The sequence below is a fragment of the Centruroides vittatus genome, unplaced genomic scaffold, assembly GCF_030686945.1.
Source record: "Centruroides vittatus isolate TY-2023 unplaced genomic scaffold, ASM3068694v2 scaffold_1152, whole genome shotgun sequence".
In the NCBI taxonomy this organism is placed as follows: Eukaryota; Metazoa; Arthropoda; class Arachnida; order Scorpiones; family Buthidae; genus Centruroides; species Centruroides vittatus.
In genome coordinates, this window is record NW_027122670.1 from 1,238,136 (window position 1) to 1,251,032 (window position 12,897).

A 12,897-nucleotide genomic window follows, 5' to 3' on the forward strand; every position below is an offset into this window, starting at 1 on the left:
TAAATTGTAATGTCAGTTTAATGATTAGTAATGACTTATAACTTATTTTTGGACTGATTAACGTATTATAATTCTGAATGTTTTAAGTAGCTGAAAATATTTTAAATAAAAAATTTTTCGATTACTTGTACATTGAGAACAGATAAGGTTTGTCAGATGTCACTGATATAATGTAAATTTGATTCACAAATGTAAAGTAAATAAATTTATTAGAAACAAATGTAACTTTTTATAGTAGAATTTCTCTGGACTCTTGATGTTTTGCATTTCTTCTGATTGCTAAATAAGTTATGCTTAGTTCTAACTTTTACTGTTTATATTTAAGAATGAGAAACAAGAAAGTGAAATGAATGGAACTACCTCTACAAGTGATATTGGCTCAATTGAAGTCACATCTGCAATGGAAGCATTAAGTACTAATGGTAGTACATCAGTAATGGAAATAGATGATACAGAGAGTAATTCTAGTGCAGCTGAGAAGCCTAAAGGGAAATCATCTCAATTACAAGCACAAATTAAACAAATAAAGCCTCTCTTATCTGGTGCTTCAAGATTAGGGCGTGCTCTTGCGGAGTTATTTGGTCTTCTTGTAAAGGTTAGTAGTAATTTTAAAATGTTGACAACTTTTACATAGTAAAATATACATAATTTACATTATTTCTGTAAAAATCTTCTATATGTGAAAGTAACTCATTCTCATTGTTCATATATTTCAGTTGTTAATTAAATCAGTTACTACCAAATTACCTTAATGATTTTAAATTTCTTCTAAGCAATGATAGTTGGCTTCAAAGAATTAAATATTTTAATAATTTACATTTTGTTACTTTGACTGCTATTACTTAATTTCATACTTTTATTATTATTCTGAATTTTTTTATAATTCATTTTTCATGAATTAAAATTAGTAAATAAATTCAAATAGTTTGATCTTTCAAATTACTGAGTAAGTTGTTAAATCTTTTATGAAAAATGATTTAATAGCTATGAATACAAAATACAAATTTTTAATTCCTATGATTGGCTCGATGGCCAAGATGGCAGCCTATTTTTCTGGGTGTCCTGAGATTGAATCCAGACAGATAAAACACCCAGGAATTTTTTGGAGTATTCATCATGTGTTTCCTCCATCACTACTTGGTCACTCCATTGTAAGTCTGGCTGAACTCATAATGGGCTGGCTTGCTAAAAAAGACCCTTTTAGACTCACAGGGCAGAATGAATTTTAAAAAATTAAGGTTTACATGATATATTTATTTATTTATCAAGACCTAAAATGTTTCAAAAATAGTCTGCTTTAATAAAATTTTAAGTGTCATAATTTTTAAGTTTTAAATTATCTAAATGTTTTAGTTGTGTGTTGGATCTCCAGTACGCCAACGACGAGGACAACAAATTTCTCCATCGCCAACAGTCCCAAGTCCTGCAGCTCGTGAAGTAGCATCTGCTCTCACTAGTTTATTAGCATCGGGTCTTTCGTGGGAACCTCCTGCAACTTCACCTTTACCAAAATTTAGGTTAGTGTTTGCAATTGCATAAGACATTAGATTTTTTTCTGGTTAATGAAAAATAAACTTTTATGGTTTTATAATTTATTTTTGTAGATTGACTTTTTATATATGTTCAGTTGGATTTACTTCTCCAATGTTGTTTGATGAGAGAAAATTTCCTTATCATTTGATGCTGCAGAAATTTGTTTCTAGTGGTGGGCAAAATGCATTTTTTGAGTATGTATGCTTCTATTTTTATTTGACATAGTGTAAATAAAGAACTTAAAATCTAGTCTCTAATTTTACATTCAAAATTTCTGATATTTTTGAATTTACAATTTTAATTTTTTAGTTTGTTTGTTGATTTGTATTTAAACTTGGCATTTTAGTAATACAAAATATTATTTATAAATTAGACAAAAATTTATACCTTACTTAATTCAAATGTTATAAAAGAATTTGATTAGTATATTAATAATTTCATTTTACAGTTCCTTTTACACAAAATGAGTTAACTTAAATCAGTATAAATTACAAAATTCTAATCCATAAAAATTTGATTGTTGTTATTAAATATAATAAAATGTTTTTTTTAGTAATGAATATCTTTAAAGTAGGAATACTTCCAAGATACATTATATATACTTTATCAAATAACTGTTGCCTGGTAGTGTTACAGTCTATTCAATATGAATGTACTGAGACTGAAATAAAATTCAATAAAGTTCTTAATTCAATAAAAGATTTCCTCACCAGCAGATTTTTTTTTTGGTCATTTGTAATAGCAAATTCTTTTTTTAAAACAATATATGTAGAATGTTTACTTGTATGACTTTTTTTTACAACTTTGTGTTAATTCCATCATTGTGCAAGCAAACATTACAAAATAGACTTTGAGACTGGAAACTTTTTCATCAGGATGATAAATTTAATACTAAAGAAAAAAATGTGTGAAATTTTTTAGTTATTTTTTTTGTACAAACTATAAAAATTAATGTATTAAATACAATAAAAGTAAAAATATCAATAATATGAAACTTTAAAAAAGTATAGTTGAAATTTACAAGATTTTAGTAACTTTGATGAAGAATGTAAATCGTAGTTATGAATAAGTTGATGTATTGGATGTAATAGTAAAATCTATTTTACTGAGGGATTCATTAATCTTTGACATTTTTGCCTAGCTTATTTAAAAAAATATATATTTTTGAAGTCATTGCAAAAAAATTGTTTATTGAATGAATTGTAAAGCAGTTATGAGCAATCTGTGGCACATAAGGTCCTAATATGAAGCCACTGGCTTCAGCAACAATTTTATTTTGTATTTTACCCAATGCTATTAGGCAACCCTAATTCAGCTTGTGATATTTGTGTTGAAGAACATTTGAACTAAATTAGCATAAGATGAGAATAAAACTATATATTATTAGTTTGCATATGATTAGCATACATTATTTTAGTGTTTTGTATACTGGCAGTTAACAAAGTATCTTGGTATTTTGCATGCTTAAAGCCTGCAACTTTACAAGAAAAAATGTTTGCAGCTTGTTTGAAGCCTACAAAGCTCACTTATGACATGCAATCAGAAAAGGTTTACTCATCACAGTTCTAGAAGATGCAAAATTTTATATGTAGTATTATAATTTAACATGTTTAAAAATGATTATTTATCAGTTGTTAAAACAATATTTTTTTGTCATTTCAGAACATTTCGATGGGCATTAACAGCTGGTGGAACAGTACCAATTGAACATGGTCTGGAACACCCTAATTTACCAGGTAATTATATAGAGTTTTAATTTTCATATAAAATATTTTGTAAAATGAAACACATTAATAATTAGATGAAATTTTCTATTTATCATTGATATAAAATTTTATCAAAGATTTTTCAACAGTGATGTGGTATTATTACTGTAATCATCAATAACAAAAGTGCATTTAGATTGTTTGAAAGAAATTTATATCTGAATTCATCATTCTTGAATTTAATAGTCTATTTGTAAATCTATGTAATAGATTTTTTATTTGCAGTGGAATTCAATGGCAAATAGAAATTTATAATTTGTTAAATAATTTGAACGAGTTTTCATATTTGCAGTTCCAGCAAACAGTAGAAGTCATTTAAAATTTAAAATGACAAATACAAACAAGGAAAGTTTGTTTACACTTTCATTAAATGAACTTTTAGTAGTTAATATATGTGTAGGTTCATGTTATTTTAAAAATGGTAAAGTATATTGAATGCAAATTATGTTACATCACATTTCAAGAAAATATTTGTTTAATAATAATTGTATTGGTTTGTGTCTGCAAAGTTTAATATTTATTTCCCACCTTAGAAACAGTATTACTGTTTATAAAAACAATTCAACACAATAATTATAAAGGAGTACAAGAATATTCACATTTCTGGAAGTTCAGAAAATGCAAACACATTTATACATGATTGTTTTTTTTAAAAGATTACATTTTAACATTTTTAATAAATAAATATATTGGATATTAATACATTTCATATTTAATATATGCAGATAGAGTAGTATTCATATAACGCAGAATTTTTGTAGTGCAGTTTTTGTACCAACACAGAGTTGTGGAAAATTTCACATAGTGAACATTGTATTTCTGAACTTTTGTGTAGAAAAAAACCTTGTTATATTAGATTAATATTTTTTGAAAAATTTGTTTATTATTTTGTGAATCTGTGCTGTTGCTTTGCTAACTGTTAAAAGGGGGGAATTTTAGCACTCTCTCTTCTGTTTGGGATATTGTTGTGTTGGGTTTTGAACTTGCTTGTTTCTGACCATTATTTTTATTATTGTTTGTGATTTTATAGGAACCTGACTACCACATTATAAGCTGCCTATATTTGAACCATTGAATTAAGTTGCACCAATAGGAAAGTACTTGGAGGGTTTAGAATAATTAATTTTAAAATAAAGACAAAGACACTATTAAAATACTTATATATAATATAAGGCTAAAAAAATTATCTTATGTGAAAACAACACTTGTGTAATTTAAACTTCTCTTATTTTCATTGAGTAAATGTTGGAAAGATAAAGCATTTATATTTTGGTGCAATACCGTAACCTTCTGAGCTTTCAGCCATTCCAAATTCTTAGAACATGGGTTATTTGTATCATCTTTGTTTCTGTTAATAAGAATTCTTGCTGCCAAAGTGTGTATTTGGCTGGAATTGCAATTATAGTAGGAGTATTTTGTATACCATAAATAATTGCTTTTGTTAGCTATTATTGATTATTGGATTATAAGTTCAACTTAATTTTTATTCATTAAATAAAAATGTGTAATATTTTTTTCTGTAAATTTACAACAATAATATATATTTAATTTGAATAGATGGCACAGGAGAATTTCTTGATGCTTGGTTAATGCTGTTAGAAAAAATGGTCAATCCAAAAACAGTTCTTGAATCTCCTCATACATTACCAACTAAGTCTAATCAAGTTGGATTTGTAAATTTCAATCCTGTTCATTATCTAATTAGAACACATAAGGTAAGTAAATTTTAAAATTTCTATTTTTGTTATAATTAATAGTACTTAAATGTTAAAATAATTTTTATTTTTTGTTTAGTTGGCTTTTGAAGCAATAATGCATTTATGGGATAGAAAACCACTGAAAATGTATGGAGATAGAATGTCTGAATCAATGCTAGCTATTCTTTGTCATTTACTTAGAGGCGAGGCTGTAATAAAGGTAAAATTCAAATATCTGAAAATGTTGAATATTTGTTCAGTATTTACATAAGATATATTTAAGTACAGTCAAACCTGTTTTTATGCGGTCTTTTTTTGTGCGGTATAGTTGGCGACTAGTCTCGTGCGATTTGTCATGTCTCACGTTGACTTATTATAGCTAAATAAACTTATTATAGCATAAATGAACTTATTATAGTAATATTATTGCATGAATATGCGAAAAATGAAATAATTTATTTTTTACGTCAACAAAACACCACCTGGACAAAAATATGTAAAACAGACGATAGACGAGACGATGCAGTCAAGTGCTGACATCTGTTGTCAATAAATTCTATTTCGTACGATTTTGAGTTATTTTCTATGTGAGACTTTTTTTATGCGGTCCCTATTCACCGCATAAAAAAATTTTTTAATTGTGTTGCGAAAACTATTTTTTATAGCCACTCGTGAAGTTTCGTGTTTTTTTTTATGCGTTTTTTTTTATGCAGTCCCTATCCACTGCATAAAAACAGGTTTGACTGTAGTAGTTTAAAATTTCTATTGAAAAATATTAATTGAATATGCTTTTAAAATAAAATGTTAAATTTAATATTTACATTAAAAATAATTATGGGCTCTGAGAATATTTCTGATATTAGTTTTTGTAGAAAACTTTGTCTTGTTTTCTGTTGTTTCTCAATAGGAATAGTATGAAATATAATTTAAAATATATTGACTATTAATGATATTGATATAAATGATATTAATGGTTTTTAAGTATTTGGATCATGAACAAAAATTTACAAAAATATATTTAGGATGATCAAAATTACCTTAGTTTTGTTCTTTAAGGTGTAAAAAATTTTATTTTTTCTCTTCTTTTTTATCAAATGCTATCCTGCAAGATGACATACCTCTGATTATTGTTATTCTTTCCATATGATTTAGGAAATTAATGTTGACAGAAATCAATATCATAAAAAATTACTACTATTAATTAAAATTTTGATTCATCAGTGTAAAGTGAATATTTGTTATGTTTGCATAAATTTAACTAGAATTTTTACATAATTTGATTATGTTAAAGTATTTGCACTTTAAGTAACAAGAATATTAGTTTTTTGAATGGTATTAATAGTTAAGAAAGCAATTACTTTTTCAAGAGTCTCGAGACTCTTGCAACACAAAAACAGAGAAAAGATTAGGGATGGACTAGATAGGGATTTTTTGACTAAATACTGAACAATTAATTAGACACTACTATTGTCAAATATACTTGTCTTTCTAACTACTAAAGCTTAGTTCATACTGAACGCAATTCGCTGGCGAAAGTGAAAAACAGAGCGAATAACATGTCAGACACGACGTCGTTTCTGGCAAATTTTACCATTTCGCGAATCACTTCAAAGTTCAGAACCATTGAGCTTTTTCACTAGTGAAAAAATTTTGCCACCAATCGTATTCCTGCTAGTTGTTACGTGGTTATTGTTGTTTTCAAGATGGCTACAGAAACTTCCTATGCAATAGAGTAAATGTTGTAATTATGGATTTTTAATATTCCTCACACTCGGCATCATTTTCTTTTTAACGTATCATTCATTCTCAATAAATAAACAAACGTGGTTAGCGATGGAATATCAGAAGCGGCCATTTTGTTTTTTGAGATGACGTTTTCTCTTGCTTACAGATGATTGGCTCCTTAAAATTCGCGATCGCTTTTTGCTTTTGGTTGTAGGGTCACTATCGCTAAGCGAATAAAAATCATTTTTCGCATTCGCTTTCACTATTCACTCAGTGTGAACTAAGCTTAAATATCAACTAATTTTTTAAGCCTTAGAATAAGACATAGGGCATTGTCTTCTATTCAATAATAAAGGTTGTGTGTGTTTTTATTACCTAATTTTTTTTAAAAGTAAAAAAGTAGTAATTGCTATTTGATTCATTGTTGTTTGGCAGCACCACAAAATAGTGTATTTACTAATTATACAGTATGTTCAGTGAAAGCTATAAGTGATTATGGACAACCCAACAAAATTGCTTACTTCTTATATATGCAGAAGCATTAATATTTTTACATACATTTATTTTTCTTGAATTGTGGTTATTAATAAATATTGGCTCCAGAGCATTTATTAGTTATATTTTTTTTTCCAGAAAACAATAAGTAAGTAATATTTTTAAATAACTGTGATTTTAAACAACAACAATTTATTTTGTGCTTTATTTTTTTTTTTTCATTTTTTCTCTCTCTTGCTCTCTCTTTCTCTGCCCATGCTAAAATGAGTTCATTTGTCTGAATATTTCAGCTTTGAAGAATTATTTGGTTCAAATATTGGCCTGTGACTGTTGGTATTCAGCTGAACACTGGATACTTACTTTTTAAGTACCTACTTTGTAGCTGACTATACCTAAATACCAAATAAAGCCAAATATTTGGTTCAACACTAGAAAAGATATAAGTTGTGATTGGAAAAGATTAATTATTAGTCAAAATGATTGCTCAACAATTATTCATAACAGTTGGATTCTGTTCTATTGTGATCATTCTTAATAAATGAATTACATTCCAAATTTTTGTGATGTGTCAATACCCAACTCGTACCACCTTATATAAGCAGCCTTGTTTAAAAGAATCTAACTAACGTTTTCGATCGTGTTTAACGACCTTCTTCAGGTTAGAACATCGAAAAAATCGAACATAAGAACGTTTAGCAGTAACGACCGCTCGTTTGGAACGTTTTAAGAAGAACATTTAAATAGGATGGCATGCGCCATCTCTACGTCGATGAGTATTAAATAATACAATACAGGAGAATAATGTAAAGATAGATAACAAACAGTGAACAATAATAATAAAAATATATGCCTCGTGGGGATATTGAAAATAAAATACTAACAGAATATGGTGCATGCTGAACATCTCATATACCGAGGGAAGGGTAGGAGCTGTGCGGAGACTGACTGGCGGGTTCATCGTAAGCTTCTGCAAATCCGCCTTTCTGGCGTTTACGTGTCGCCTGAGCGCCAGGCCGTAGATATTTTACTAGCCTCTCAGAAGTTTATGGATTGCCCTTTCTGGCTAGCTTTGTAGATATGCCATGCCTCTGTATACCGTAGGTGCTTTATGTTACGAACTGTTTGTATTAGTCTTGCTTGGGCCCATTTGGCTTGGACTTCCTGGGGATCTGCTAGGACATAAGTCGCCAGCGCTGTGCAAGGCTGTTCGTTTCTTATGTTTCTCTGATGTTCCGCTAGCCTTTCCTTGAGTGATCTTCTGGTGGCACCAATGTAAAATAATTTATTCTGCCTCCGTGCGTCCGTAATCGGGTATTTTGTAAACTCCTGAGGACAGCACGCACCATATTCTGTTAGTATTTTATTTTCAATATCCCCACGAGGCATATATTTTTATTATTATTGTTCACTGTTTGTTATCTATCTTTACATTATTCTCCTGTATTGTATTATTTAATACTCATCGACGTAGAGATGGCGCATGCCATCCTATTTAAATGTTCTTCTTAAAACGTTCCAAACGAGCGGTCGTTACTGCTAAACGTTCTTATGTTCGATTTTTTCGATGTTCTAACCTGAAGAAGGTCGTTAAACACGATCGAAAACGTTAGTTAGATTCTTTTAAACAAGGCTGCTTATATAAGGTGGTACGAGTTGGGTATTGATAAGTCACACAGTCAAAGATGAGCTTTGTGATGTGTATTTTGGAAAATAGTAGATAGGTCCTTTTGTCAAAAATTTTTGTCTTAGAACGTCTTCATATTAAATGTTACTGTGTATGACTACGTCTGTATCCTACATTAAAAAATGAGGATTATATATTCAGAATTTTGTGATTGTTTTTCTAAAGAATTTGTTGGTGAATGATTTATAAAATGTTTTGAGTTAGTTGGAAATAGTTTCAAATTTAGTTGGAGAAAATACTTATTTTTAATTACAAGAATCTAGGAAAGCATATTACAGTTGTAATAATTTTACAAAGTATTATTTTTTGTGAAAATGTATTTGATTATATGAATTATAGTATTTATTTATTTTATTAAATTTGTAAATATTATAATAGGAACTAATTATAAAAATTAACGTTTATTTTTGTTAATTAAGGAGAAATTGGCAAAGGAAAAGGGTGACAATGGTAACAATGGTCGAGGGAAGAAAATACAAGAAACAGAAGATCAAGGAATAAATCAGGAACATCTCCAACAATTAATGGATATGGGATTTGGAAGAGAAATGGTTACAGAAGCTTTACTACATACATCATCTGTAGAACAAGCAACTGATTACTTATTAAGTCATCCAGCACCATTAGCTCGTGGAAATGTAGTATGTATCTTTATTTTTTGTAAAATAAGGGTATAATTTTTTCGTAAATAATTTATATAATTAAAAATTAGCTAATTAATATCTTACTCAAAATAAAATATCTATTTTCTACTTTTATTAAGAATTTGAAACTGAATTTTTAAATCTTATATCTTTACTTTCAAAGTCTGTTATCAGAATAATTCTTAACGGCATTAAATTCATTTAAAAAAAATTAAATAGTATTAATTGTACACATTATCTGTTTATGCTACAATATAAAAAGGATAATAAATTTATCTTCAATTTAAAGAACATATCTAAAAACATTTGAATGTTAAAATACATTTATTTGCCATTTGATTTTTTTTATCTATTAGTTATATGTTACAGAAAGCTAAGAAAAATTATTAAATAAAGAGAAATTAAAAATTATGAAGACAGATTAATTGTATAAAATATTACAATAAAATATAAGTGTAGTGAACTGAAAACGTAAATATTTATCTTTGTGTATTAAGAATGATACTAAGTATTATGTTTAATACATGAATATTTAATTGTACACACTGGTCAGAGCCGATAAGACCAAGGCTATGGTTCTTATGAGGTGCACTACCTATGATCGACTCTTATTGGAGCACATAGATAATACTTGTTTGGACATCATGGAAAGCAATACGGTGGATAAACTACATGCTAGGGTTAAGCGCTTCGCAAACACAAAACTCGCTAAACGCCTTGAAATGGGAAATATCGTAGTGGTTTGCCCGATACATCGAAGCTGCTTGATTTGCTAAAATCCATAAGACAGGGCAACAACTTCGCCCTGTTATTAAGGCTAGAGCACCTACGCATAAATTGGAGAAGGTAACACACAAACTTCTCACTCTCTATTTAGAAGGATATCAGTATACGCTGAATGATCCTGTGGACCTCGTAGCCATCCTCAAGCAGATCACCAGACTTCCGCGATTTCTCGCAGTGTTGGACTTTAAGTCCCTCTTCCCTCTGGCCTTTTGCACCATCAGAGATCTCTTCCTCAACATACTAAAGGATAGCACCTTATACCAGCAAGTACTCAAGATGGCGCACCTATTATGCTATAATTCGTTTTTCCAGTTCAAAGGCACAGTGTACATGCAAGGAAGAGGAGTCTCGTCTCTGGGGACTTATGTGAGATGGTGATTAGGCAGCTAGAAGCCAAAGTCCTCCAGCACCACCTGCACAACATCATGGTATATAAGAGGTATGTCGATGACATTATTATATTGTAGAAAGAAATTCCTGACATTGAAGGCTTTGTTGACGCAATGAAAGATAACTCGTACAGCTTGACCCTTGAGATAGAGCACGCACACCCCACGAAGGTGCATTTCCTTGATGTTGACGTCAAGATCGAAGAGAATACAATCCGTACGGCGGTGTACCATAAACCAGGATCGAAAGGCATTTACATACCTGCAGGCTTATGTGACCCTCCCCACTATAAAGTGCGGCCTTTAAAGCCTTAATTAAGAGGGCCCAGACGCACTCATCTATGCAACCAGCCCTACAGACTGAGCTGAAGCTTACACAACATTCAGTCTATGAGCACGGATATCGCAAGCTCACACGTAGATTGATAGGCAAGTTCCACACTAACCAAAGGCCAACCACACACTACCAAGGCAATGCACAAGACGAAGACCGGCAAGAGGGAGATAAAATCGTTACGGTCACTTATAACTCTTATCTCAAATTGATCTATTCTGAGATAGCTAAAAAGAAGCGCAGCCGCATAGCCTACAGAAGATGTGCATCTATATTCACCATCCTAAGTAACGGAAAAGACCAGCCTGACAGAGAAAGTCTCCCAGGGTATATAGCATCCCAATTAGATCGCAGATGCGATCGAAACCTTGTATATCTGGGCTCTACAAAAAGATCATTAGGAGTTAGACTGAAGGAGCACGCAGCTGATGTACAGAAGCAGAGGAACACCACCACTCTGTCCATTTATTGGTTCAATCAGATATAGAGCCTGATTTCAAGCAAGCTAGAGTTATATGCACCATGCCAACACATCAGGTGGTTAGAAGCTGCCTACATATACTTGGCTAACCTTAGCGGTAGTAACTGCATAAATCAGAACGAAGAGTTAACGCTATCAGCTGCATGGCAAGCGCTGATGAGCAATAACCTATGAGTTCCGTCTGGCACTTTAGTGCGCATGCCTAAGAAGACGCAATCGGTTAAACGTGTGTTCGAACTTTGTATTTGGTTTTCTTCGAACAACAGTCCAGAAATTCAAAGTTACCTGATGAAGAACCAGTATTTCGGTTTGAAATCATTAGTAACGAACTATTGGTGTTGATTTTGTTTTTGGTCGTCTAGAGAAGGCACACCGGTAACAGGTAGAACATTTTGGCAAAAATTTTTAGATTAAGAATAAGTTTATGAAATTGTACAATGACAAAGTCAAATATAAAGAACAGTTTTTCTCATCAGTTTATTTCTTTTACAATTGGTTACTAAATACAGTTTGTAAAACTTTTGAATAGTTGTTAAAGCTTCATTTGTTATGAGGCAAGAAGAAAAAGAACTTCAAATCTATAAAACTGTCAAAACTTTCAATAGAAAATTTTATTCCCTATATTTAAAATGTTTCTTTTGAGAGAGAAAATTAAAATATGATTATAACTACAGTGTATGGCTTCACCAAAAATTTATTATGACCACTTTACCACATTCTGTTGCTATTATGAAAAAGCTTATTATACTTTAATTATACTGAATTTAAATTATCACCAATTATGTACAGGGTTCCTAGGCATGTGGAAAGTCAGAGTTTCATTAGTGTTTGAAAATAGTCATGGAAAGTCAGGAAATTTGTCTCTGGTTGCCTTGTTGATTTTTGTGCTGACAATATGCAAGGCAGCAAGCAGTAATATGGGACAATACAATCTATGAAAAGGAGTGCAGAATAAATTCAGAGTCCAAAATTTCTCCCAAGCATACACAAAATTTCCCCAAAAATCTGTAAATACAAAAAATGATAGTTAAATGGTAATAAATAAATGATTTTTTCTTCTTTACAAAGCCATGTAGATTTATGGTTATGGATTAATAACAGAATAAATTCTTTTAGTTTAATAAAACATTTTATTTTTAGTTTTAATAATTTTGCAATTATAAAAAAGTTGGAGAAGAATAGCATATATGGATAGTAAGTCAAATGCTGTTTTATTTTGTTAATGTGCCATACTGTAAGGGATATGAGGGTTAAGGAATTTATAGAGTTGGTCAAGGAGAGTCATGGAATTTAAAACCCTGAATAGGAACCCTGTATGTAAAAATATAACATTGTTTTTGTAAATTTTTAAAAATTTCATAAT

The 12,897-nt window shown here is 30.1% G+C and overlaps 1 protein-coding gene across 6 annotated transcripts in view; it reads left to right on the forward strand.

Annotated features, from left to right (window-relative positions):
* The window catches only part of HUWE1 (HECT, UBA and WWE domain containing E3 ubiquitin protein ligase 1), a 202,847-nt gene that overhangs the window by 96,809 nt on the left and 93,141 nt on the right, over window positions 1-12,897 (forward strand). For all 6 annotated transcript variants that reach the window (XM_067284115.1, XM_067284118.1, XM_067284119.1 and 3 more), the window contains exons 28-34: window positions 326-595; window positions 1,354-1,517; window positions 1,605-1,727; window positions 3,196-3,269; window positions 4,857-5,014; window positions 5,094-5,216; window positions 9,320-9,541. In XM_067284115.1, coding sequence (XP_067140216.1) covers window positions 326-595; window positions 1,354-1,517; window positions 1,605-1,727; window positions 3,196-3,269; window positions 4,857-5,014; window positions 5,094-5,216; window positions 9,320-9,541 — 1,134 coding nt within the window. The remainder of the gene's footprint in view (window positions 1-325; window positions 596-1,353; window positions 1,518-1,604; window positions 1,728-3,195; window positions 3,270-4,856; window positions 5,015-5,093; window positions 5,217-9,319; window positions 9,542-12,897) is intronic.